The sequence below is a fragment of the Gymnoscopelus braueri genome (assembly GCF_963280865.1).
Source record: "Gymnoscopelus braueri genome assembly, chromosome: 10".
NCBI classification, from domain to species: Eukaryota; Metazoa; Chordata; class Actinopteri; order Myctophiformes; family Myctophidae; genus Gymnoscopelus; species Gymnoscopelus braueri.
The window spans coordinates 33,567,921-33,595,210 of NC_137611.1; the positions used below are offsets into that span (position 1 = coordinate 33,567,921).

A 27,290-nucleotide genomic window follows, 5' to 3' on the forward strand; every position below is an offset into this window, starting at 1 on the left:
TCTATGCTGTCCATCTATGTATGAGGCAGCATGCATACACTTTCATCCTTTTATTTGGGGCATATGCATGACTAGTCACACAAGTGACAATAGGTCTTATATAAAGCACAAAGGAACCATCATCCAAATGTATAATTATGATTAAGTATACTTACTATTCTTGAGGTGCACTCACCATACTGATGGGGTAACAACACTGTCTTTCATCTACAAAATGTGCATTTCCAAGATATTAAAACTAGTGCTGTCTGCTAGGTAGAGTTATTACACTTTATATTCCCTATTTAAATTTGATAAAAGCTCAGGACTCTTTGTTTTCTCTGTCTCCACGGCGATGATCTCAAGATTGAACAGAGGGCAGGTGCTTGGGACTAGCTGAGATGATGATTGATGATTTTGTATTTTATGTGAATTAATAATGGACCCTTTTACCCACAATTACAACCTCTTTTTAATAGGTGATGTCTTTGCCATGGATTTATTTAAGGCTGATATAGTTTCATATGCATCACCTCCATTTTTAATTATTATTAAAAAAAATAGTATCTGTTAAGGTTTGTTTGTACACTAATAGTTAGAATATTAGAATGTTTGCTCATCGCTAAAGTAATCAGTTATGATTTATATGTACTGAAAACATGCTTTGCTCCAACCATTACCTATGATGGCTTCATATATGACCCAGTAACACCAGTAAAACAAAAACATCTGAATGCTCCAGGCCAGGGAATTCCTTAATGACATCATGAGGCCAAGGTTTGGGGGAAGCCCTTTTAATCAGGGTCAGTGGTGCATAGGCAGGAAGCTGTGGGCTGTGGCTAGAGTGATCTGAGATTAATGAAGATTCTGTACAGATGACCAGCATGAGATTATTTGAGCAGGCCTGGGCAACGTTTAGTACCACTGAGTCACATAACCAACTGGAGGAAACTGGAGTCTCACTTCACACACTCTACAGGCTGGGTTCCCAGGTCCTAAAAAAGTAGTTCTCCCCTTAATATTATTCCAACAGACACAGCAGGCCACCACAGTGAGAAAGCAGCCAAGACCTTCCACACAAAAGTGAACAATGATTTTAAAGGAAAATCAAATAAAGTCATATTCCAAAGACATTGGCTGACCAAAGTGCAGATAGTGCTTGTATCATGACAAATCTCTGATCAAGTACAGGTTTCAGAGCCCTGGGACTAAAATAGAGCATGTGGTAATAAAACCACCCTTCCACCACTACTACAAAATGTTACAGGGGAAAGACTTTCCAAGATCAAGGCCTTCCCTTCAATAAAACGTTTTGATAGAAATGTTTGAAGTCTAGGACAGGACAAGGCAATGAAAGCCAACCCACATGGATGGGATACACACACCCCAGCTCTTTAGCTCCCTCTACAGGTCACCTGCCTTGAAAATGCCCCAGCTTCTCACCATGCTCATATCTACTACAAATACTGCTACCTTACTACAAATAACCATTTGAGACATAGCACATGCAGGCAATATTATGTTTTTCCTCCTTCAATTTATTTATATTTTTGGCAATCAAAAGATGAAAAAGTTATGACAAAATGTAGACATTCCAGCAGACAAATCTGCAACAGAAATTAAGAGACCTGGTTGGAAAGAAGGCACGCAAAACTTGAGCCTTTAGTTGTTGCCCATGAGAATATACCTTTTTTTGTTTAAATGTAATGCATTCATGAGTACATTAAAATTGTGTAGGGCTTCACTATTGAGTGAACTGGCATTTGACCGATATGTTTGTAAAAACAATTATTCTCAGTGAAGCAGCCTTCTTTGCCTTCACATCAGAAACCTTGCCTGTAATAAACAGGCATGATTTGTTGAGTGGCCCAGTTGAGAGCCGCTCTGACTGAGTATGTGTTAAATAACGGATTGTTTTTCACTTGAAAATCTGTTATTTTCAGCGAGTGACACTGTCATGCGATGAAGTATTAGGCTTTAGTAAGCATCAAGGGGTGCAACTAGAATTTTGAATGGCCATCACTATAGGCCATAGCTAAATTAAACCAAAACAAGGACGTAAAAATATACAGTATACAGATAAATTAGCAGAATTCTCATCAGTTTCATAAGTATTTTGTGTAGATAATGCTGAAAACAGCAGTTTGTAGCAGCAGAATAATGTTAGCGGGCACCCATTTTTAACAGGGGCTCAACAGCAAAAAATAAAAAATAGTACCTGACAAAAAAAATGCAGTTCACTGAAAAACAACAAAAGCTGAAACAAACACAAACTATTAAATGCACAACTGTTAATGTATAAAAATGTGTTACCACAGTGTAAATAAGTTAGTTGTTTAACCAGCTTGCTGGGAAATTAAATGTACTGAAATTAGTAAATATTTACAGCAGCAGTTTTGTTGCCATTGTGGTCTTCCACAGTTTAATTACATCATGTGTAAACGCTTCCTGCATCATAACTATGGACTCCTCGCCCCCAGGCAAGGCTGCACATTTACAAGATTCATAAAACAAATACACTGAATACAGTATAAAAACATACACTTGCCCTGGTAAATAGTTCATGATCACAGGATTTCGATTTCATAAAAACCTCAAGAGTTGAACTAAAGTCCAATAATTCTAACACAGTAGTCAAGTTTCTCACACGTCCATTTCCTTACGTTAGTAGTAGTGGCGAGGAAAGGGCGTCTTTTCAGCATGAAAATGTCACCGTCTTCATCTTTAGGTAAAAAAATGGGAAGATGCGCCCTCCCTCCACATAGACAATGATAGTACCATTAAAAATACAACAAAACTCAACCAATCACTGCCAATGAAAACATTCAATCTGGATGGACTGCAGTAGTCACATGACAGATCAGAGTTACGGCCTTGGCCAGTTGTCTGCCAGGTCATCTCCAGCCGTGTGTCTGTAAGACCCCTCTGAACTGATGACCTTTCACATGGAAGTGAAAGGGAGTCATTGCCTGGGGGCCATGACCCTCTAACCCTCTTTATTGGACGGAAGGGTGAGGAAGAGGAAGATGAGGAAGAAATGGAACCTCGTGGTTCGGGTGGTTAGCTCAATAACAGAGACATGAGGTTCATCAGTCATACTAAAACACACACAAAAAAAACCACTGCGTCTGTCAGTCTTGCAGACATTTACACAGACACGCCTCGTGTACTCGATGAGACAGCTCCATGAAGTCACGTTACAGTCAGTGGCAGTTTACATCCCTTAAGTCTCACATCTCTTCCTGACTCCTCTGTTTTCATCTCCTCTGTGTGCGTGACTAAGTCTGTACAAAGCCTTCAGCACACTCTCTGATCCCTTCTCCGCGTGGGTCTGTTTAATTATTTTTGGGGTAGATCTTCTCATAGAAAAAGTTCTGCGCCAGCAGGTAGAGCTCGCCGTCCTTTTCTCTGACGGCGTGGGCCCTGACAAACTGAAACTGCTCCAGGGCAAACTCGTAGAAGTCGTTCTCCATCTTCCAGATGGCTGACTGCTGCAGCTTCGCGATGGACTCTTTGGTGGGCGGCTTCTTCTCGGTCGTCTTTCTCAGGTGTGATTTCTTCCCTGCAGCAGGGAGGAGGGAGGGGAGATTTAGAGAGGACAGGAAACAACAACAGTTAAATAAGTCACGAGGTGTGCGTCTGTGTGTGGTCACAGGCGCCACACGAGGTAATAAGTATATACATATGGAGGCTATTACAGTTCACAGGGCAGAGAGTGTTTTAAATATGGTAATGTGGTTACTACAAGTACATTTGGTTTCCAGGTTAGTTCACATGATTGCTAATATGCAAATCTGAGAAAGATGAGGGGGATGAGCGCATCGTTTCAAACTTCACCCCTCTGGGTGCACCTAAGACGGCAAATCGACAAACACAGCACCCCCTTAAAAATTTCTTGGTGAGTGCGCCGGAAGAAATAATGTCAAAAATATAAACAGCACGGAGGTACAGTAAAACACTTGGGCTAAAAGGATAACACAAAAAAGTCCTGGGGACTTGTTCCATTGTGGTCCTATGTATTCAATTCAACAGAGCACAGAATATTAACACATTAATACATCAACCAATCAAATTCAGAACACTGGAAGCCAAATGACGCAAGACAACCACAAAGATACATTACCTGTTTTGTAAAGCTCGGTGGCTCCCCTGAAGAAGCGTGGTAGTGCAGCCTCCAGCATCATGACAAAGTCCTCCAACTCTTCAGTTACCCCGACCAGTAAGTACTCATTGACCAGGTTATATTTGGCCTGTTCCAGGGCCCAGTGGCTACCTACATTCCTGCAGAGACAAACTTTGTGTTTTGCAAATTGCCAGTACTTTCCCCAGTTGTTATGTTTCACTTTTTCAAGGTTGAATTGTTCAAAACACTTAACACAGAACACGAGGCAAAGAGGGGGGGGGGGGGGGGGCAGTGGGTGGAAGGGAAGCAAGGCAGGTTCTGGTGGAATACAGACATAATGTCGCTGTTGGGCTGAAACCTTGTATGTCCACAACCATTACTTTTCAGGAAATGGAAGAAAAGAACCTGCATGTTCAAATGGATCCAATGTAGTTAATATTAGTCCAAATCTGTTCTTAATACTTTTCATTGGTTAAATATTTATAATACCCACAGACAGACTATTTGGGGCATTATGGGCAAAGATCTTTAAACATTTTCAAAATAGTTAAACAATTTTCAAAAATAGCGAAAATAGCCGATCTGCAGAACACGTTGCGCGCAACACTTCCATACGACAAAGTATGAAAGAGGACATAAAATAATGAAAAAGCATAAAAAGAGATACAAGGTTTCTGCCTGACAGTGACGATATGGAGTGACCTTGTGGGGGAAAGAAAGAAAATGAGAGAGAGAATATGGAGAGAGTGGGATGGAGGAGAAGGTTTGAGACACAACAGCAGGGGAGTAGGAGGTATGGGGAATGAGGGAGGGAGGGAGGGAAACGATTAAGTGAGAGGAGAAAGTTGGAGGACTGCGCAGATGAGGCTGAGATGACAGAAAGCCAGAGCAACTGATAGTAGAGAGGCTGGAGGGAGGGTGTTGGGAAAATGTTGAGGCGGGTATAGATAAAGAGTATGATGGTACTATAGGCAGCAGGAATTGCTATGGGGAGGAAATTAAATGATAAAGAGGCATATAAGGACGTGAATAAGGATAAGAGGGAGTAAAGGTGGACAAAGGCTGTTTAATAGAATATGTAAATTTTGAGTAAATACGTTCTTTTAACAACTTCCCACAGTATGACACAAAAAAAGCTGCACTTCCTTAAGTCCAGTATTTATTTGGTTCACCAAGGCATATTACGGTAACCACATTAACCCTGGCAATCCTCTTGTGGGCATCGGTCAAAAAGGTGAAAATAGCCGATTTACAAGCTCACAAAGCATCATGATGCGAAGCGTTGTGCACTTGTATCTCAGCTATTTTCGCAGTGCGACACCATTGCATGACACCATCGTATCACAAAGCATAAAATAGGGCTTAATTAGTTAATGCATGCATTTCATGGGAAGCGAACAGTACAAGCTAATTTAGCATAATCTCAAATATGCCAACACATGCCACTGTAGCAGTAGTATAACAAATACTGGGCCCACAAGAATTTCAGTTTCTGCAGATCTCCATGTTGCACAATGCCAGGCTGATCAACCAGCTCGTAATAAAGTATAGTGTTTCATTTGAGAGAGCAAAGCGGCTTAACAGGTGAAGGCAAGCGAGTGAGTGAAAGAAAGATTAAGTGGAGTGAGAAAATGTGATATGGGAAATGAGAGGGAGATTGATAGATTGATATACAGATATTCGTGTATCTTCAACACATCAAGGCTGGCAGAACTATCAAAGAGACCTTGAGAACAGGAGTACCTGTATGAGAAGTGACAGCTTAATGTAGCGTACTTTGAAACTCCTTAAAACTACTTGAATGTCTGTGCTGGGCTTTATGACTTTTATTAGAGTTACGCTTGAATCAACTTACTACTTAAACACACCAACAATACAATCACAGAAATGTCACTTTGAACATGAGATCAAGCTCTCTTACTGCATATTAAAGCTTCTATTCTACTACTGTACTGTAGTTGATGTTTCAGCGGCATACACAGGGGTTTAATATTTGTTGTGTGTTTGAAGCTGATTCTTACATTTCTTTAATTGTAAGGTTTGGATAAGACTAAATGCCTCACCTAAATGTAAATGTGACTACTACATATGGGGCCAAGGATCTAATTAAGGATGTGCAAGACATACCAGCATTCAGAGTAGTGACCACAGAAAAAAGGAATCTGTAGCCAAAGTTTCTCAGGAGCACAGTCTGAGCCGCCCGCCGACACGCATTCATCAAACGTCTGAAACACAAACACACAGCGTATATGCACAACAATCAGTGTTTTGTCTATTCTCAACATTAAAAGGGGAATGATGCATTCCCATATCTTTTCCGACCATTGTGATTGTCTCTGTACAAAATCTAATTTACAGTGCTGACGATTTCTATAGAACTTGGTAACCTAAAAAGCATTGTAGTGTGGCAAATAAATACACCAACCAAACGATCACCAAATCACCCAAAACATGTTATTTTCAAATCTTGCATGCCTGTTCTGCAAAGCTACATTTATGTACTTAAGCACATAAGTCTTGTGTTAGATTTGATGATAGTTTCGGTGCAAGCTTTGCAGTTATTTTGTAGAAGCAAAACAAGGAAGTGAAGTCTACCATTGCATGCCAAACAGATATACTGGATTAGATTTTGGTTGATGGGGTGTCCCGGGTATAGCACAGAGTTTGTGGAGATTAACATTTTAAATCATCCATGGTACATCCAGCTTGGCCGGGTGCTCCAATAAAAAAATCCTCATTGTCAGGTGAAAAGAAGTGGTTAGCGACTTCATGTGCATCGGAGGAGACACTTGCTCGTCTACCCTCCCACATGACCAACAGCAGGGTGCAGCAGTAACAGGGACTACACTTTAACATTTTCTTTTTTAGTTATTCCTTTAGACTTTTCAAGCATTTATTATTTGATAGATGTATAGTGGAGATTGACAGGAAACACAGAGAGAAAGTAGAAGAGTGACGAGAAGCAAATGGTTCAGCCGGCCGGGAATCTACCCAGGGACTCGCTGTCATGTATTAGAGCCCATGTGGTACGCGCCCTAACCACTCAGCTAATGGGTCGCCTCCAGGAAATTCCCATATATATTTATCTTTGATGCAGCATAATGTTTTGGTTTCTGTGTTTTGGCATTGTGAAAATGAATCAAGTAAACAAATCACAATCAAGTAAACATGTCTGATAGACAAGTATACATTTAAGCCATGAAATCTAAGATTGTGAAGGAGTTTAAGACATTGCACCTTTTTGTCTCCTTGTTTCCTGCGTCTCAGGCCTGGTCGGTAATCATCCCCAAAGCGCAGGAAGTAATAGTATGACACAAGCCTCTCAATGGGGTCCCGGATCACATTGATATAGATAGGTTTCCTCTTCACTCCAAACCTGGGTAGCAGAGACAAACACCTGGGTTACCAAATGCATACACAGTATGTATAATGACTAAACTATTCACACACATTTTTCCAAGTAATTTTAAAACGCCATATTACATTCAGATCAATTGATCTATTTTGGTTTGATGTCCAATTGTCCAGGCATGCTTCTGTTTTTTACCAGAGGCTTATGTTCAACTAAACTACAAAAAAATGACCACAAGGTGGAGTCACCGGAACAAATCCACAGTAGATCTGTGGCTGCACAGGTTTTAACAGTGGTGGAGCTGTAGTGAACATGAACATGGTGATCACGTCTTACTTGGTGAAGTCGAGGAAGGAGACATGGCCATGGTAAAAGGCTGGTTTCATCTCCCTCCATTCTGTCACATTCTTCACAAACCGCACCTGAACATAGAGAGAACATAATTAACCTCTAACAGATTCATTTTGGCTGGAGTCCATTCAGGCGGTTTCAGTCCCCATCGAAACAGGATGCAATTTCTCTCACAGAGCAGTGGTCGAATCTACAAATAATATTATCAAGTTCACAACAGTGCAAACTCAGAGTGACGAAATCCGGTCACTTTAAACCCAGATTTCAACCATAAAGTATTGCAACATAAACGCCTCCTGTTCAGTCATTTAGCAACCCCTAACCCCTCACACAAAGTGACCCTTCTAATCTCCTTTCTTTGCTGTTCTAATATGTCAGTTTAAAGGCATTGTTTTTGAACTGTGCACCTCGATTCCAGCCTTTTAGCATAGGTTACTGCAACATATTCAGCATGAATACATTCATCATAATTAAATAATTATGAACTAGATGCGTTAAAACAACGGATTAGCCAACGCAGTCACAGCGCTGTAACACGCAATGTGAGAGACGGTGTATAGAGGGTGATGGAGGTGGCGGTTTGTCCATTGACTCTCACCTGGTCCTGTATAGACATGACAGGGTTGTTCTTGGTGGTGTTGATGTGCAGGACGTGGTAGTGATTCTTCCCACACAGGTCGTAAGCGATGTTGGTGAAGGAAGTGCTAGCCGTTTTGGGCACACGGTTGTAAATGATCACAACGTCTTCAGTGTCGGCCAGCGACGTCGGGGTGTCCCGCTCCCGCAGCAGCCCGTCCTGCGTGTGACGCTGTTCAATCTCCCGCACCTCGTGCCTGGCAATGGCCCGCTCTGCTCAGGAAACAAGGGAAAGGGATGGAGAGGAAAACAGGAAGAGTTAACCACATGAACCCCGGCGTCCCAAATCTGGGCATGGCATAATAGGCGAACATCTGGCTAAAACAGGCGAAGATTCTGCAAAAATAGCAGATCTACAAGCTTGTTACATGTCGCGTCACAACACAACGCGTTATAAGCTTGTAGATGTGTTTTCCTCAATTAACTTAAGTTAAGAGCTTGTACAGAACAAAATGCACCCACTGGCATTTCAGTACGCCAAGTAGTTTCACTGCTAGAAGGTAATGCTACGATAAAACTATGGTACCTTTTTTGCCCTAAAGTTAGATTCTCAGGCAGGTTACTCCCAGGCTGTGTACCGCCCCCAAACAAGCTTCACCAATCAAACAGTTATGTTTAGGTTCATTTCAAAGATCGAGATGGACTTGTTGAGTTTGGCTTCTCACACTGTTGCGACATAGGAAAGAGATGAATGGGAAATGGACCAAAAGATGATTTTAAGCACAGAGTAAGTGATGCTTGTGGCCAACAAGGCTGCTACTGTGCCAAACTTGAAAATTTGTATAGTATCACTTTAAACGTGAGGCTCAGAACACAGAACAAATCAATGTTTGTCTGGGGTGTTTTCTAAATGGAAATTGACCTGCAAGCCTCATGCACAGCAGTGCCCAGAGCAGCACAAAGAGAACCTGGATTGCTTTTGAAGCAGCTGGTGGCAATGTTTGCCGTGTCTGTAAGAAATTGTTTATAGTTTGTGAATCTATCCTGTTCTTCTTCTGAGTTTAGTGCACTAGAGGTTTGGTCGGTCCCATATAAGCACATGTCCATATATGGGCATAGCGGTCGGATCTGTGGCTCTAGACAACTGGGTCTCTGTATCTGTAAATCCTTGTCCCTTTTATGGCCATATATGGATTGTCATCAGTATGTGCCCATATAAATATATGGGCATGCCACCTTTAGTGCCCATATATGGAGCTGACTGATTTGTTTGATAAGATAATTTGAAATTGATTTGATTTCAGTAAGAATAGAGGCAGAGAGAGAATCGAGTGGGCATGACACACAACACAGTTGAGATGCATCTGAACTCGTGACATATGATTCATGACTAAATCTGTGCTTAGTCATGACTGTTGTAAGCAGCCTGACAGGCAGACTCACCAGAACACCACCCGCATTCAGCATTTGATTAATTTGTCTGATAAAAAAACAGTGTAGACAGGATACACAAGTGACAAGTGTGATCCTGCTTTTCCTCAACTAAACAAGGTATGAAAGGACTTTTACACTAGAATCTTATCGTTCTATTGCGAGGAGGTTGTGGAAACTCTGACATAATACTATTTTATTTAAAGGATATTTTCCAGCTTTTTAAAGCTGGAAAATATCCACTAGCTTACATAAAACTTGCCAAAATGCTTACATAGGCTGGCCGAGATACTGTAAATGTATCCCACTTTGTTTGATCTGCTTCAACCACTGGTCAGTGGAGTAAATGATGTGCTTTATTGCAGATGAAAGGTATCACACTACACGGAAGTTGGCTGTAAACCTATCCAACTTTCAGGTTATACAGAGTGTCTGTAATGCTCAAATTATTCATCCAAACAAGTATCAAATGAGAAAAGTAATAAGGCTGATAGGTGAGGTGATGAGAGTCTAGTGACAGGTTATGAGTTAGAGGCCAGCAGTTACAATACAGACTCAGGGTTAGTGAATTGTCTTTAAGAGAATCAATAAACTGTTGAAGGGGGGGGGGGGGGTAAGCTCCAACTAAACTACAGCCGTGAATCCCATGAATAAAGAGACTACAAAAAAGAGCCTAGGCTGCTTCTCCTCTGTTTTTATCCACAGTGTAAAACAGTTTCAAGTTGACTGATGGAAACAATGCCTCCGATCCCTCCATGGGAAGGGTGGTGGTGGTGGTGGTGGTGGTGGTGGTGTGTGTGGGGGGGGGGGGGGGCAACACTGGTGCACCTAATACCCGTGGGAGCCCAGAGAGGAGCCAGCCGGCGTCTCTAAAGCCCTGCTGGCTACAAACACACAGTTACAGCCTGCATGGCTGAAAAGGCTGATCTACTGACTGACTGACTGACTGACTGGCTGGCAGACTGAGTGGCAGGGTTAAAGGCTGCTTTACGGGCTTGGCTGAAGGTCTGGCAGCTGCCACTGTGGGGGCAATTAAGTTGTCATCTGTGATCCCGCCACCCATTTCAACATCCCTGCAGACGCAGACCACTCACAATTTACAATTTAGGCATTTAGCAGACGCTCTTAATCCAGCGCGACCCCTCCCTCCTTCTCTTTCCCTCCTCCCAGCTGTTACTGTAGGACCACTGATCAAAGCTGGGTGTAGGACAGAGGTGCTAACAAAGTCAATACCTCCGCACCCTAGTAACTGATGGACAGGGAGTCGTGACAGATGGCCGTCAAGCCCAAGACACAGGACTGTTGTAATGGAGACGATCTTCCACGCGTCCATCCAAAATAGACATAAGCCAAAAGCAACAGCAGTAACTTAGTAATGCTTGATCTTTACTGCCAACACAGACTAGTAGTATATGTAACTTTATCATTTGGCTGCTGGCCTTGTGATTTGTGCAGATTCATTCACAAACTGCACACATACTGTAACTGCACTTACTTAGGCTACTTACCATCAAATGTTCAAGACTACACAGGGAGGCCATGTCATTACGCAGAAGTGTTGTTACTGCATTGTACAAAAGAGAGAAACAGGAAGAAGATGGAGTCTAATAATGGCGTGGTTTCCCCGTGGATCTCTGACGTCATGCTGATGACCAGATGATGTCAGTATTGCCCAAATAAGGACAGACAGTGGGACAAAACTATGGCAATGCCAGTTGGGAATGCATGGCATTCTGGTTATGCAATAGCCTTCCATTGTACCTGTTGTCAGAGTACTGAGTGCAGTATTCATTATCATAGTACTTAATTGGAGGCCAGTCTATGATGTCATATTGATGGCATCTCCATATATGGGCATAAAACTGACAAGCCCTGCGAAGCCACCACAATAAGCCAAGCTGAGGGTCTGCTTGGCCTATCAGGAAGCCCTGCCGATCAGTCAAGCTGAGGTCAGTTAGGCCTTCAGGAAGCCCAGAACCTCTGTCTCCCCTCAGACCCGAGTTCAGGCCACTCAGCATACATGCTTTTTCAGTTCTCGGAAACCGTAGGTCCCCCCCCCAATTGTCTTTTGGCAAGTTCCTTCAATGGGTCTTATACACACCCCGAATTTGAGCCGGTTTGGTCTATCGCCCTCCGAGTTATGCCCCGGACAGACTGACAATCAGGGTATACTGCTTAGTGGCACAAGCGTGATTGTCATTCGGCTCTGCACACCTTGGGGTTAAATGAGACACACACCAAGTTTGAGACCGAACGGTCGGACACCGTCCGAGTTATGACAAGGAACAATTTTGTCTGACACACACACACACACACACACACACACACACACACACACACACACACACACACACACACACACACACACACACACACACACACACACACACACACACACACACACACACACACACACACACACACACACACACACACACTCCGTGAATTCATTATAGTATAGGTAGATTGATTACTGGACAACCGCTGATCCGACTGACTTCTCACTCAGCACTGCACCCCCTCTGGTCTTCTGTGATTGATATACACGCCAAATATGAAGTTGATCGGTTAGAGGGTTCTTGAGATATGTGGGGACACTCACTCACACACACAGATTCCATGCATGTATAGATATGTGAAAAATGCTTCTTACTGGCAGCATGCACAAGACATTTTCCACTGATTGGTCCAGTGGCTTGCGAGATTAGCCACGGACACACAGAAAGACACAGCGTGTTCTAGACGACTCGCCCCCTCGGAGCGAAGCCGTAGAAACTGAAGCAAAGAGGGGACGAGTGAGATAATAATTTCTGAAGTCTGAGATCTTGTAGTGCACAACTCTAGACACTGTCCCCGACCCAATGCTGACTGCATAGGCCTGTGACTGGAACTATATTGGGCTATAACTTCAACTGTCAGCTTACTCCCTGTCCCTAGCCAGAAGAGAAACTCACTTCCACAGGGCCTGAGGAAGAGGATGTCAATGTAAAATCTGCGGTGAAAACATACTGTTGAACTTTCTTTCCGTAAGGTTTGCGGCTGATCAGACATTTACGTTTTTTTCCCAGTGGTGGGAGGGCAATTGAACAGACCAGGATACCCTTGTCTGCAACAACAATGAGTTCAACTATGCAAAGAGGCCCAGAAACCACTTGTTAAAGACACGGTTTTCTGTGCCAAATTTCCAACAACTTGTAAGGAGGGGGAGGCAGGCCAGGAGAGGGCTTCCTTCTTTGTTATAGTTGCCCCATTCACAAGGCGCAACTGAACACGCTTGGCACAAACCGCTGTATCAGAGGGCGCCACACTCACTTAAGCTTAGTGCTCCCCTCTGAGGTCATTTAATTAGAGAACAAAGGTTTGAATTACTATGGCCGCTCAGCAGGCCTTCCTTTCATTCCACATTTCCGTTGGTTCTCCCCTGCCCGTCTCCATGCATTAAAAGCTAATTATGAACCGTGGAGGCAACACAGGTCTTAAACATTGTGACAAGTACAAGCCTATTACTCTGAATTTCATTCAGTGTGAAAGAAGAGTAAAAAAAATAAAATAATAATGGCCATGGTTGAGGTTGCTAGAACATATTTACTGAAGCAATTTCGCGGCTGATTAGACCCGAATACTCAGAATCATCGTTCATATTCGCCTGCAGATCTGCGAAATGTGACAGGCCGTCATGTATTATGGCTACCTCGTCAGATCTGATGGGATAATAAAAGCGGTGGAAGAAGATGATCCTTTCTCAAAGAAGCTCATAAATCCATCATCAATCCAATTCAGTTGACAGAGCTTTCTCTCTGCCTCGCAGTAGCCCCACGAACCAAAGCCTAGTATTGGCTGGGTAATAGAGATTGGCTATCGGCGGCAGACTGAGGTGTACGGCTTGTATGGTTCTGCTTGGGCGACGCCGGATTGCAAAATCAATGGAGGATGACAAGGAGGAGATCTAGGTTGCTGCTATATAAAAATCGAGTTAGTTCTGCAGTTATTGCTGCTGGTGTTCTTTTTTCTCTCTATCTAGACTTGGATGCAGGCTGCTGTCACGCCATGCCAGGTTTCCAGAGGGACAGTTATGTCACCACTCACTGCAGCACACAATTATCACCTTCCTGAACATTTGGAATAGATAAACAGCACTATGTATGCAATTCAAAATCTAATTATTCTAATTTAGTCTGAGGCTGTTTTTACCAGAGAGTGAATTAACACTGACAAAACAGCAAACAGTCACACGTTTGCCGTTTTTCAGTGGCTACCTAATGGGAGAGATTTAGGTCTGAACCTAGAGTTCCGGTATTGCCATTGTTATTTGAGTGGTGACAAGGCATTTGAAACGTACTGTGCAATCTATTGTGCAGCTTTTCAGCGCTGCTGCTGGCAGCTGTGTGGATGAGTAACAAAATGCCAGATGAACTAGAGCTCTTTCAATAAGTGACTGTACAGGCACTCTGTACTTTTCAAAAAAATCCAATATGACAAAATGCAGGCACTCAAGCACAAGCACACACATCAAGGCAATGCAAAAGCGCATACTGGAATGAATGTGCTACGATACAATGCATAAATTCTTAGCTCATTATGCTTTTTCAGTACGTCTGTGATGACAGAGGGAGCAATAGAAAGTAGAGACAGAGAACACTTTCACACTATTTTGGCATAGAATCTGACAGAAACACCATGAGTTAAACATGTAATCTTTTTCTTTTTTTAAGTGTTCCGTTTAGGACTAATTACTAAAGCTTGGGGAATGTCTTCCCCTGGCTTTGACACACAACTGCTATTGATGGTCCATGAAAGATCTCATTCACTGGTATGTCCTCCACAGTACAGCTCCAGACAGCTGGAGGAGAGGAGAGAGAGGGAAGCGAGGACAAGAAAAGCGAAGACAGGAGAAGAGAGGAGCGAGAGAATGCATGCCAAGACAGATGAGAAGACAGGACAGGGACCAGGGGACAGGGCTGTATGAGAGGTAGACTCAGTAGAAAATGGGAGTCGACAGCCTAATCATGGTTCATAACAGTCAGGGAAAGATTCACTTGCTGAGCTTCCTCCATAGGCTGGACAGATGCTGAGAGACAGATGGTGAAAGAAAAGTAACCTGAGGCACCCAGAGTGTCCCCTATTCTCAACCTTTTTAACTTCAAGGACCCCCAGTTTGTTATGCATTAGGCCACGCACCACCATTTGATACTGTTACAAAGGATAAAACATCTAGCATGAGATCACCACCTAATCTGGCACAACGCCAGCGTGACGTCACATCTTTATTTATACATACTGAACCCCGACATAGAAGGCAGATAGAAGAAAATAGAACTAGATACAACCAGAGAAATAGCGAAAGTAGCTAAGATTATAGTCATATTCAGAGAAGCCTCTCGGACCACCAGGATACTGAAACTCCAGATAGTTTAAGAATTTCTCCTACTATTATTCACGGAATCTTATTCTGTTATCATGTTAACCATCTGACATCGAGGAATCAGATTTAAGTGAATATTCACCCCCAAACCAGTGCCTAAGCGCATTCTTCATTAAGTGTGGTGGCTTCCTATATTCTGTGGGTATGCATGGCGTCTCGGTGTTGTTAATCTATACTGTACAATCCTCTGTTAATTTATCTAAAAATGAACCGATTTAGGTAAGGGGGGTTAGCATTAGTAAACAGACTAGCATTCAGTAAACAGACTAGCATTTAGTCGAGGTTCAAGGTTCATATTGTCACATGCTTACAATACCGCTCACCACTGTCGCAACACTGCAGGTAATTATTGAGAGGTTCTTCAACATTGTTGGCAAAACAATAGTAGTAATAATAAAAGTAATACAATAAAATATAATCAATAAGAAGGTTAACTAAGTTGTAAGTAAGTGTGTATTTGCATTTGCGATGCATCACATTTGTCAACCGAAGAACCGGTTACTTTTGCGACAGTAAGGGTTTAAGAGTGCTGCTGATTAGTAATGGTAAAATCAAAGGTGAATGATATCAATCTTAAATTGTGATAAGGAAAAATATGCAATATCTATAACTCGAAGCTTCAATAAGCACTTAATGAATTACATTTTCACAATCAATGAGTCACCTATTGTATTGTATTGTGCATAACGGAAATTAAATTAGGCCTTGCATGTTAGAACAAAAGAAGTTTGCCATAATGACCTCCTGCTCTCCTGCGACACCGGCTCACTCAATATCCTCATCCTCCTTGACCTCAGTGCTGCCTTTGACACCATCAACCACCCCATACTCCTCCCACGCCTCAAATCCACCCTCGGAATCAGAGGAAACTTCCCTCTCCTGGTTCACATCCTACCTTTCCGACAGACATCAATTCATCTCCATAAACAACTGCAAACTGCAAAACCAACCTTTTCAGACTTGCTTTCCCCGCCTAACTCAAACCAAATCTCCCTTTCTGCTTTTTAGTCTCAGCTTAATATTTTTAGCCTTTTAACTTTTTTCTCTCCTGATAAAGCTGTTTGTTTTGTAAAGCGACTTTGGGTACTAAAAAGCGCTATATAAGTCTGATGTATTATAACAAGATCAGTAATCCAGGGTTTTGAACTCTTTTTCCTTTATTATGGCTGTTTTGTGTTAATGGACACAAGCAGAGAGGAACAGCAAAGATTGGGGAGACAAAGGAAATGATGCAGCTACAGTTGTGAATCATATTCTAACCCGTAGCCGTCGTAGCATTGTGAGCACAAGGCAGAGGCAGACCCGCAGAACTGGAAGAAAGCTGCTGGGCGGCCTATGAGGTCAAGTCTGCACAAAGTAATCCAGGATGAGGTTACTGAAGCCCCCCCAAGAAGGGTGTTACAAACAAGGCGGCTTTGTCAGTGAATCCTGACAATGTGATCCTCCGGCACGGGGAAGAGACAAAACATGCCCTTGTGGTCACCGACAGACAACAGGACGCGGACACTTTTGAGAGGTTAAGTGGTTGAGGGCATGGGTCTTATGACCATAATTACTCCACTGAGTGTCATCACAGAGGACAAAGTTAACACCACACCACACCACCTCAGAAATGACCTCTTTGTGAAAGTACAGAAAGAGCAGCTCGCGAGCCCACGCTCAGAGCATGCTAGTTTGCTGCCTAAGCTCTGCCACGGTCCATGAAATAGATGAAACACAAGCTGTTCCATCTAAACTCCAGAGCAGACTAAATATAAAATGCAGCCGCATGTTGTGGCCCATCAATAATTCTCAGTCTAAATGCATGCCGTGTGTCTACATTAATGATAACAGCCCTGCATAGAGGGAGACACTAATCATCGTGGTTCAACCTGCCATTTCCTCCCTAATATTTCTATCGGAGATCGAAGCCTTGCAGCGCTGCTGTCTGACAGGTGAGCCAATATCGTCTGAGGACAAACGGAAAGGGGGAAAAAAAGGGGGGGGGGGCATTCTGTGCTTCGTCAGAAACAGCCTGTCAGATGAAATTATGGAGCAATTTATACAGATAGCGGAATCGGATCTCATCATTCCCTGCCTTGTTTAGAGTTAAGGCGGGTCGGACAAGTTGCTGAAGAGGGGGTGGGGGGATTGATTGGATAGAAGATCTCATCTTGGCACTGGCTTGTCATTGACTAAGCAGTGGGAATTATGCAACATTTTCAGAGGCCTTTGCTCTTTGGAGGGTACGTTAGGGAGGGGAAAACGTGTAGCTAACTCATGAGAAGATTGACTTGCTCCTGTGTTAAACCCTCTGAGGTGAAGATGCTGCAAAGACTCGTCAACAGCTGTCCGTCACTAGTGGCCAGTATAGCATTTAGCCAAAACAACAATTGTTGGTAATATCTCGAGTAGTAGTCTGGTGCTCCTTTGCTTGAAGCTGTGAGGAAGAGTAAACGCAAAATATTCTCTGGCACCCAGGGGGCGCGCCACTGGTAAGAGCGCATACCAGTCAGATAAATAAAGATATAGTCATTCCTGCAGCTGGCCCAGGTTTGAATCCCACCCAAGGCTCTTTGCTGCCTTTCACTGTCACAAGCAGAAATGCAAAACATTATCTAAAAACAAAAAACTAAAATTCTGGCATCCATAGCCGACAAAGCTGGTTTAATGATTCAAAATGACACATTACCCATAGCCACTATAGGTAATATAATATTGCAATAAACTGTTTACAAAACAAAGCATATCTAGTTGCTTGCTGGCTACAACTATGATCTCTCTTTATCTCCCCCTCTTGCTCACCATGCCAGATAATTAATAATTCATAATATAAGAGTCGAGGGAAAACTCACACTCTATTAGGCAAAGGAGAGGACAGCTATTCATAGGTCTAATGATGAGTGTGATGAGCAGGTTAAGGCCACAAGAGAGTGCTACACAGATCTGTTCCACTATCTTTCAGCTTGAAAACATTAATGGAGGACACCAACATATCTAGTGTAAGCTGTTATATCAGCACATCTCTCCAGCTTGGGTATCGATGTCCTTTTCATCTCTTTTCATCTCATTACATTTAGCATGATTCCTCCAGGCTATCCATCTATCAAGGCTACAGTGCAGACTATTGTGCTTGGTGCAAAAGGTAAAGGAGGGAGACTAGAAAAAGCTAGTACATCAATCACGTCAGACTTCGAGCAGTAATAATTGATAGCATATCATAATTGAAGCATCAACCCCCTGGAGCAATCAAGTGATGGAATGGGGGTGCAAGTTCCAGCACATCAACATGTCCTCATGTAAGGTGAGTGACTACACTCAAGCAACAACTGTCCCTCTAGTCCAGGCAAACTAGCATTTCACAACAAAGTAATTTTAACAGATTTTTTTCTGTCCAGAACACCATACTAAAAGTCCTAAGAAATCCTAATAATCCAAAGTATTGTTAAAAAGCCATATAGAATATCCAATTTTCATTTGTCTGAGAATTCAATTGACTTCCAAATACATTTTGAGGAGGAATTCAGATAAAACTTCCTTTTTTTTGTTGCCATTTCTGAACCAATATAACAGAACTACAGGATGTTATTACCAGATAGTCTAGCAAACTAGCATTTCACATCAAAGTAATTTGATCACAGAATTTCTTTCACCATACATCATTTCTATGAGGTGTCCAGAACAACTAACTAAAAAAATCCTAGTTGCGGAAATATGTTTAATTGGCATCAATCCAAGAAAATCCATATATAGAGATGCACATACCAACAAAAAAAACAAAAACATGGACTCCCTTGCACTTCAGTCAGGGTATTTTATCATAATTCCTCACCTGAAAATGTATTTGGAAGTCAATTGAAATCTCAAGAATGAAAATTGGACTTAATTTGACAATTAAACATACTTACGCAACTAGAATTTCTAAGGACGTTTAGTATGTTGTTCTGGTGACTTCACAGAAATGGTCTCGGAAGAAAAATATTCTGTTACCATCATTTCATATGGCTTTTTGACAATAATTGGAGGCCATTTTGGATTTATGCCAATTAAACATATTTTCGCAACTAGGATGTCTTAGGACTTTTAGTATGTTGTTCTGGTGACTTAATAGAAATGGTCTGGGAAGAAAAAGAATCTGTTACAATCACTTAGATTTTGAGGTCCAAAATTAGCTAGTTTGCCTGGACTACTCACAAGTCCAGAGAAATAAACAGAGCTCAGCAAAATAAATAAACAGACAGAGAGAGTGATGGAGACAGTCAGAAAGAGACAGACAGACAGACAGACAGACAGACAGACAGACAGACAGACAGACAGACAGACAGACAGACAGACAAGTAAGGATACAGAGAAAGGGATGTCTTACTCCTGATATATACTTGTTTGCATGCAATTCCGTGTACCGAAAATAGCCGATCTACAAGTTCACAGATCGACAAGCTTGTGAGCTTGTAGGTCTGCTATTTTCAGCAGATCTAGATCAGAACAGTGTATGTAGATCTGTTATTTTTGGTGAACGGCATTGGATGCAGGTTTTACAGTTAGAGGACAGGGTTCATTGAATGCAATAGTAACAAACTGTTCCTGTCCAGCACTGCACAGCACACAGTAAAAAAACGTTCCGAGTTATATTAACATTCCGGCTTTTGCTGTGTAGATGTTGTGTTATGGCCAAAACAAGATAAAAAGGCAGCTCAAAGCCAAATCCAGGACAGTAATAGGCAGAATAAAATGGGAGCCTAGGAGTAGGCGGACAGCACAGTTAGACTTGTCTTCCATCCTTTTCTTATACCTCAATGCTCTGATGAAATTGGTTGTAAAAATGCTGCGGGTGTTTTTTCTTTGTGTGGGCTCAAAAGCCACAGGTTTAAATATTTCTGGGTTGGGGAAGAAAATTAAATTAATTTTTTCTTTTATAATTTTCTTTTCATCTTCTTCCATTGTATTCCATGTCTATACACTCTGTCTTACTCTCTCTCTCTCTTTGTGATACCCACCTTAGCTCTGAAGCTGGGAGCAGATTCTGTTACAGGCACCCATCCTATGAGGGTGATAAATCACAGAGGCATTAGAATATTATTAACCACGTTCAACCTGGTGTCTCTATTTTTGGCATTTCATTATAGGTGAAATTCTCGGACACCATCCTACAAATAAGTATAAAACAGGGCTTAAGTGGTTACGGCAACCCGGTACACAAATCCAAGATACTGTTTAGGGCTTATTGCGTGTGACAAGGAGGGGAGAAGTTGCTGGATGAGCATAATATCATTATGCATTATTATGACAATGTGACAATATTATAACATCAGTTTCAATGTGATAGATCACACTAATTTGTTGATATAAAGCAACAGTAATGGCTAATTAATATACTTTGTTGTACAACTGCATTGCGTTGCGTTCTTGGTATTTAGACAAAGTATAAATTAGACTCACTCTGACAAAAAATAAAAACCCATATAAATTGACACCTGCTTTCACACATGCTTAACAATAAGGCATATCATTTGTCAAAATGGCCTAGAGTGATAAAGGACTACTGAGGAGAAACAGAGAATAGCGGCAGCACGGTAAATTGTGTGCATGAAAAATTATGTGAGAGAGACAGATAGTGAGATGGAGGGAGGGAGGGAGGGGGTCGAACAGAGGAAGTCTTTTCTCAGCACGGGTTCCAATTACATCCAGGGTGTGAAACAGTCCATAACACCCCGATTAGCCAGTCTGTCATCTCGCCTCGGCAACACGCTCTTCGCTGGCTACAGTTGCTACCACACAACACTTCACAGGAACACTTTAGTGCAAGCCAGGGCCATAAATACACAACCCAATCAAGGGCTGCCTCTCACAATGCAGCCAGCACCCAGTACGACTATTAGCACTGTGCTTCCCCGCCTCTCACAACAAATCCGTGCCTGACACCTGCGTTTGTTTCCACGCTGGGCTTCCCTCCATTAGCCACTCAAATGGCGTGTTTGGGAGCGGTGCTGAGTGAGCGAGCAGGGCTCACTCGGTACTGAGCCCCTAGGTGCTACAGGCTAGTTACAGTAGCAGATGCCAGTCGACAGACTGACAGCAAATGACTCATGCCCCCCTTTCCTTGCCCTCGGGGCGGGCTAAAAACGGCTTTGGACTGTCAGGGAGAGTTCAAAGTGCTCTGTCCAGATAATGGCAATAATAATAATACAAAAAGAACAGTGGAGGTTGCACTTTTCAGAGATGGAAGTGAAAGCTGAAACAAGGTTATGTCATGATGTTCTGTCAACCAATTAGGCTTGAGGAAAAACCTTGCAGAGCCAAAAGTATTTTTCTTTTTTACAATTGAACCTATATTTACTAGTTCTGATACACTCATAGTCATAGTTCCGCTTCCCTCTTGATAAATAGGCCAGCCTGAGAAATTTAGATTCAGCATTAAAATGTAATTTCAAAGACGCACGCTGAACAAGGTTGGCTAGTAGTGACACAGCATGAGATATGCGGCAGTGATCTGAACAGGCCTTGGGTAGCCCAGCCGCCATAGTCATCCAATGAAAGTGCATGTGGTGGGCCCACAAGGACCAGGAATGCCCGACCAAACGTCCTTTCAAGAGCAAATTCCTGACCAGATCCCCTGGCAGTGGAGAGTGAGGGTGGGCTTGAGGTTGCAAGTGCCTAGCATGACAAGTGAAATCAAATTCAAATCCAACCCCAGGAGCAGTGGGCTGTGGCAATGAATGAATGCTTAAAAGACATTCTTGCGTCAGCTCTCCAAACACAGATGCACAACGAGTTTATGCATCGTTCCTTCCTCTGCATTCAACAGGATGTTTATTCCTGATTTTTCTCTCTCCCTATCGGCTGGAAGGCTTATAGGGGAATTGCTGACATATGGAGCCAAATATCACTGATGGGAATTAAACTTAATTCCATGGATCAGGCAGACCACTAGCGAGCCAAACCCTCTTGCACTGCTCATGCAAAGAGCGCTTCTTGAGTAGCCAAACAAACTCAATAATATGTGCCTGAGAGACGTCCTTCTGTGGCTTATAGGGCAGAGCAGCGCTCAAGTTGCATGGGCCAAAAGGTGACACTTTAATAAACAACTTTCTATTTACGCAGCTATATACCATAACTTTCCTCTCAAATTACCCTACCACCAGCAGGGCAAACACACCGTGCCATTATCCTCTCCACACTTCGCCTCGAACTAGGCCTGGAAATGAGATGTCATACCAGTGGACAGCTATAGGGTTGACCTCTTCGGCCAATTTAAATATTTCACTTAACAAATCCAGTGCAATCAACATAATTACAATGGTAACTGTACTAACTGTCATTGAATTCCTAATGTTTCAAATAGTCCATTGAATTAGCCTATACTATCGTAATAGTTCTTACAGATGTCTTGAAGCCTCAACAAACTGATCTGGTTCTCACTTGACAAGATAGCCTACTCCCTAATCAATTAGGATTTGCTTAATAATTGAGAATGCCAACTTTGTTCACCATGGCTGAGCCACCTGGACGCCACTAAAGGCTACTCTTAAATTGCCTGGATATTAACAATCCTCTTTCAGACAGAATGATGAAGACACAAACTACCAATTCAAGGTAAGCAGCATTATGTAATTAAGTAAGTACCCCACACCCACCCCCCCACACACACACACACACACACACACACACACACACTATATTCTTTAATTTATTTTGTCTCTGTAATTATTTTACTTCTATTGTATGTATTATGTTTTGTGTGATTTGTGTGATGTCTTGATTGGTTTTCGTATGTTTATTTAGTAGTATAGTATTGCGTTTTGTTTTTAAAAAGAAAAGAAAAGGGAAGCATGTTTATTTGGATATCATATATGATTGCAATCCAGCACATCATAATAAAAAACATTTGAAATTCCTTGAACAGGAGGTGAACTGACCCCAAACTTGACAGAGAAAGGGGCTATGACCTCCATTTGAACTTAATCGAAGAAGCACTTGCTCTTTATTCATCCATCCATCCATCAACTCATCCATCCCTTGCTCTACAGTTGACCTGTCCAGCAGTATTGCAGATGAGCAGCATAGAGAGAGAATTATCACCAGAACAACAGATTAGGCCTCTGGCAGGATACAGAATTGAGTCACTGCGTGATTGTAATGCAGGAGAGCTCTCCTCTCCAAAACCTTGGGACGACGATTAGCTTGGAAGCAAATCACAGCTTGTCTGCCCTGCAGGAGAGACATCTAACAGGGGGAAGTGATTCAACCTATGTGTCAGGCAATACGATCCCACACTGTGAGGAGCGTTGTAAGAGGGTGTCATTTCAGCCTGCATACAGTTCATCACGAGCAGGTGTAAAATGTATATATGACATGCAGTTAGCTCGCTGAAGCATTTTACCTACCAGGGAAGACAAATGAGGGATATGGGTTTTCCTATGGATACTGTAATATATCATAAAACTAGTTTTGGCGTTGTTTAAAACTGACATCATTATCAAAATAGAGTCCCCACACCACGCAACTTTGTGTCTACCTGATCCTTAATGTTGTCACGCCATTGTTTTTGTTCCAGAGATTAAAGCCTAATTTATAGTTCATCCCAAAATGGTGTCACTCACCGAAAATACAAAAAAGAAAAGCGTTTTCACTCAACGAAGATAACTGATTTTCAAGCTAAAGGTTTTTTAAATCTGTTCTTCTTCACACAGATGACATCATTGTGCAACGCAGTTACTGTAAATTACGCTAAACTTGGAAACGGGGGCACCTGGTAATTTGCCCATTATGTGGCTGCATATCAAGATTAGGGTTCTGAAAACCTCAGTCAGAACTATTTGACTATGCAGCACATAATTCAAGGCTCCGGTATACACATCTGCTTGGTCCAGCCATCCATCAGAGCATTTTTGCCAAGTCAACAGATTCTCTGTGTGGTGGCCAGTCAGGAGAAAGGCAGGCACAGGGCCCTCAGGTTCTGTTTCAGCAATGTGTGTGAGCGCGAGTGTGCGCGCACGCATATGTATGTGTGTGTGTGTGTGTGTGTGTGTGTGTGTGTGTGTGTGTGTGTGTGTGTGTGTGTGTGTGTGTGTGTGTGTGTGTGTGTGTGTGTGTGTGTGTGTGTGTGTGTGTGTGTGTGTGTGTGTGTGTGTTCAGCAGCCCAGGAGAGTTTAGATTTTCACTCAGTGAGTGTAATGTAGCCTATAGCCTAACCCTTTTAGAGCAGCAGTAACCAATGTCATATAGCAATCTGGGCGCCCACCTAGGAGGACTCTTGATAGAACGAATTCAACTGTGGCACATTATTTGATTAGGCTGACTGTTCACCATCAAATCGGCAGTCTCCCTTGCTTTTTAACCACCAGATACAGTCTCATCATGAACCTATGTAACTCACAGCATACACGCAGTATGAATATAACTGTTTGTTATGGGAAAACTAAGTAGCCGTAGTAGTAGAGGTCTGTACTAAGACATGATAATCAAAAACAGCATCGCGATCAGAACGGCAAAGCCCACAACTTTAATATAAGTAGTTCCTCATTGTTCAGAGTTCTCAACAGATCTCTTTTGAGTTTTTCCATTGCGTCAAATTCTCTGAAGCTTCACACCTTGCCCACCCATTCAAGTAGTGAGTGCCAGCCAAGGGTCTGACAGACAAATTACTCATGCCCCCTTCCTAAGCTACTGCCCTGAGTCAAGACTCTTTAATGTTTGGTCCCATGACATGAAGGTTGGTGCAAAGATTTCTCCCTGTACCCTCAGGATATGCGCTCTGCTGTTCCTTCCAACAAAAACAAAAAAACACTTTAGAGGCAGAGGATAGATAATCCTGCAATGTCCCAGATCTTTATTGGGAGTGTGCACTTCTTGATAGCTGGCACTGAGACTTTAACACAGCACAGGGCACGTTTCATAGTCAGGGTACAGACAAGAAATTACTTGCTGCAGGGTAGCATTCTCATACATTATGTTATTGAAAAGATATGTGTTCAGTAAAGACATTCCCCTTTTAATTTCTAGAGTTTACTATAAAAATAACTCACAGTCCCATCTCTGGCCTGGCTTCAGAAATACCCACCATAACCGGCCAGTGGATAACACATCGCTCTGATTTCCATCTTTCTCAGAATCAAGTACCAGGTCCTTTACCATTTGCATTAGACTAATTGTATGTAATCCTTACAGCACAACATCTGGAGCTGTTTGGCACAGAGAGTGGCAGCTGCATCCTCCAACACAACGTTGTTGGCTTGAGTGTGTAATGCAGGCATTTCTATCTCTACCATAGCATTGATTTGGATTTTTCACACAGTCAAGAACACTTTAGCATATCCCCATCTGTTGGGTGGCCACTGGCCATAGCTGAATGGGAACAGAAGGTCCCCGGTTGGTGTCCTAGCCTCGGCTATGTGTCGAAGTGTCACTGAGCAACATACATCCCTAACTGCCTGCCCCTGAGCAGCCATCAGCTTGGAGAAGCTGAAAATTCCCCCGTGGGAATAACAACGGTCTCCCTCCCCTTTTCCTTCATCAGTATGACATGATGACAGTTCCAGTCGCTCTAGTTTATCAACATTTCATGACCACATGAGCACAGCATTTCGTGCCAGTCTTTACCTTTTTGACAAAATGTGACCTCTTGGGGAAGAAATTAGTGAAAAGCTGCTCTCCAGTAACCATACCACCTCCTACTGACCTGAATGCACACGCATGCATGCAGCTGTCTCTCTGACACCCCATGGACCACCACAATGCTTCACACACTCAACCAAGAGAAAAACATACATCACACTGGCTTTGTTATCTTAACACCCTTGGAGACAGTGTGTGTTGTTGGTGTGTGTAACATACTGTGTGTTGGTGGTGTGTAACATGCAGTGTGTAGTTGATGTGTTACATGTAAAGTAATGCGTTGTTGGTGTGTAGCTTGCAGTGTTGTTGGTGGGTAATAGTGTGTTGTTAATGTGTGTGTAATAACATGCAGTGTTGATATGTAATAACATGCAGTGTTGATGTGTAATAACATGCAGTGTGTGTTGTTGATGTGTAATAACATGCAGTGTGTGTTGTTGATGTGTAATAACATGCAGTGTGTGTTGTTGATATGTAATAACATGCAGTGTGTGTTGTTGAAGTGTAATAGCATGCAGTGTGTGTTGTTGATGTGTAATAACTTGCAGTGTGTGTGTGTGTGTGTGTGTGTGTGTGTGTGTGTGTGTGTGTGTTGTTGATGTGTAATAGCATGCAGTGTGTGTTGTTGATGTGTAATAACATGCAGTGTTGATGTGTAATAACTTGCAGTGTGTGTGTGTGTGTGTGTGTGTGTGTGTGTGTGTGTGTGTGTGTGTGTTGATGTGTAATAGCATGCAGTGTGTGTTGTTGATGTGTAATAACAACATGCAGTGTGTGTTGTTGATGTGTAATAGCATGTAGACACTAGACAGTGTGTGTGTGCGTGGTTTTGAAGACTGCAGCCCTCTCTCTTACCAAGCTTTCCCCGGGACTCCTCCAGCTTCTGGATTTGGTTCTCCAAGAAGAACATGGCCACTGCGAACGCCAGCAGCGCCAGAAGCTGAAACTTGGGTGGCATCATGACTCTTAGCAGCCCCATCAAACAATCCAGCGGGAATTAAGTCATTCCGTGGCCTTTTTCGATGGAAACAGTGAAAGCCCAACGCGGCGTCGATAAATCACAAAGCGAAGCGGTGCGTGTGCATGGCCCTCTATGTGTGATCTCACTGTGGAGATGTTCCATCCACTGTTAACGATCGTGAATCGATTAATGCTGACGCAACTCGCTCATGTTCTAGTTAATTATTACTCGACGCGAGAGACGAATGTCCTATTAAATAAACAGAGATCAGAACAGAATGTAGTGAAGGTTCGTCTGTCTGTGTGTGCTGCTGTTGTAAGTCGCTGTAGCGTCGCGTGTGTCCCTCTGTCGCGCTGCTGTGCCATTCAGTCAGTGTGTTCTCCAGTGTTGCCAGGTTTTGTGAGGGAAATAAGCAACCAGGTCTATGAAAACAAGCCCAAAAGATGTGACTAGGCCGTATGAGCGTCAGATATTTGAAAATAGACGATCTACAAGCTCATAA

General features: G+C 42.6%; 1 protein-coding gene across 1 annotated transcript; it reads right to left on the reverse strand.

Moving 5' to 3' along the window:
- Positions 1-1,496: 1,496 nt before the first annotated feature.
- Positions 1,497-27,138, reverse strand: hs2st1a (heparan sulfate 2-O-sulfotransferase 1a). Its single transcript, XM_080440497.1, has 7 exons — positions 26,683-27,138; positions 8,404-8,654; positions 7,791-7,876; positions 7,340-7,478; positions 6,230-6,327; positions 4,103-4,260; positions 1,497-3,541 (listed from the first exon to the last, which is right to left on the reverse strand). Exons 1-7 carry the CDS (start codon positions 26,804-26,806, stop codon positions 3,315-3,317), a joined length of 1,083 nt encoding a protein of 360 aa, XP_080296623.1. The 5' UTR covers positions 26,807-27,138; the 3' UTR covers positions 1,497-3,314.
- Positions 27,139-27,290: the final 152 nt, after the last annotated feature.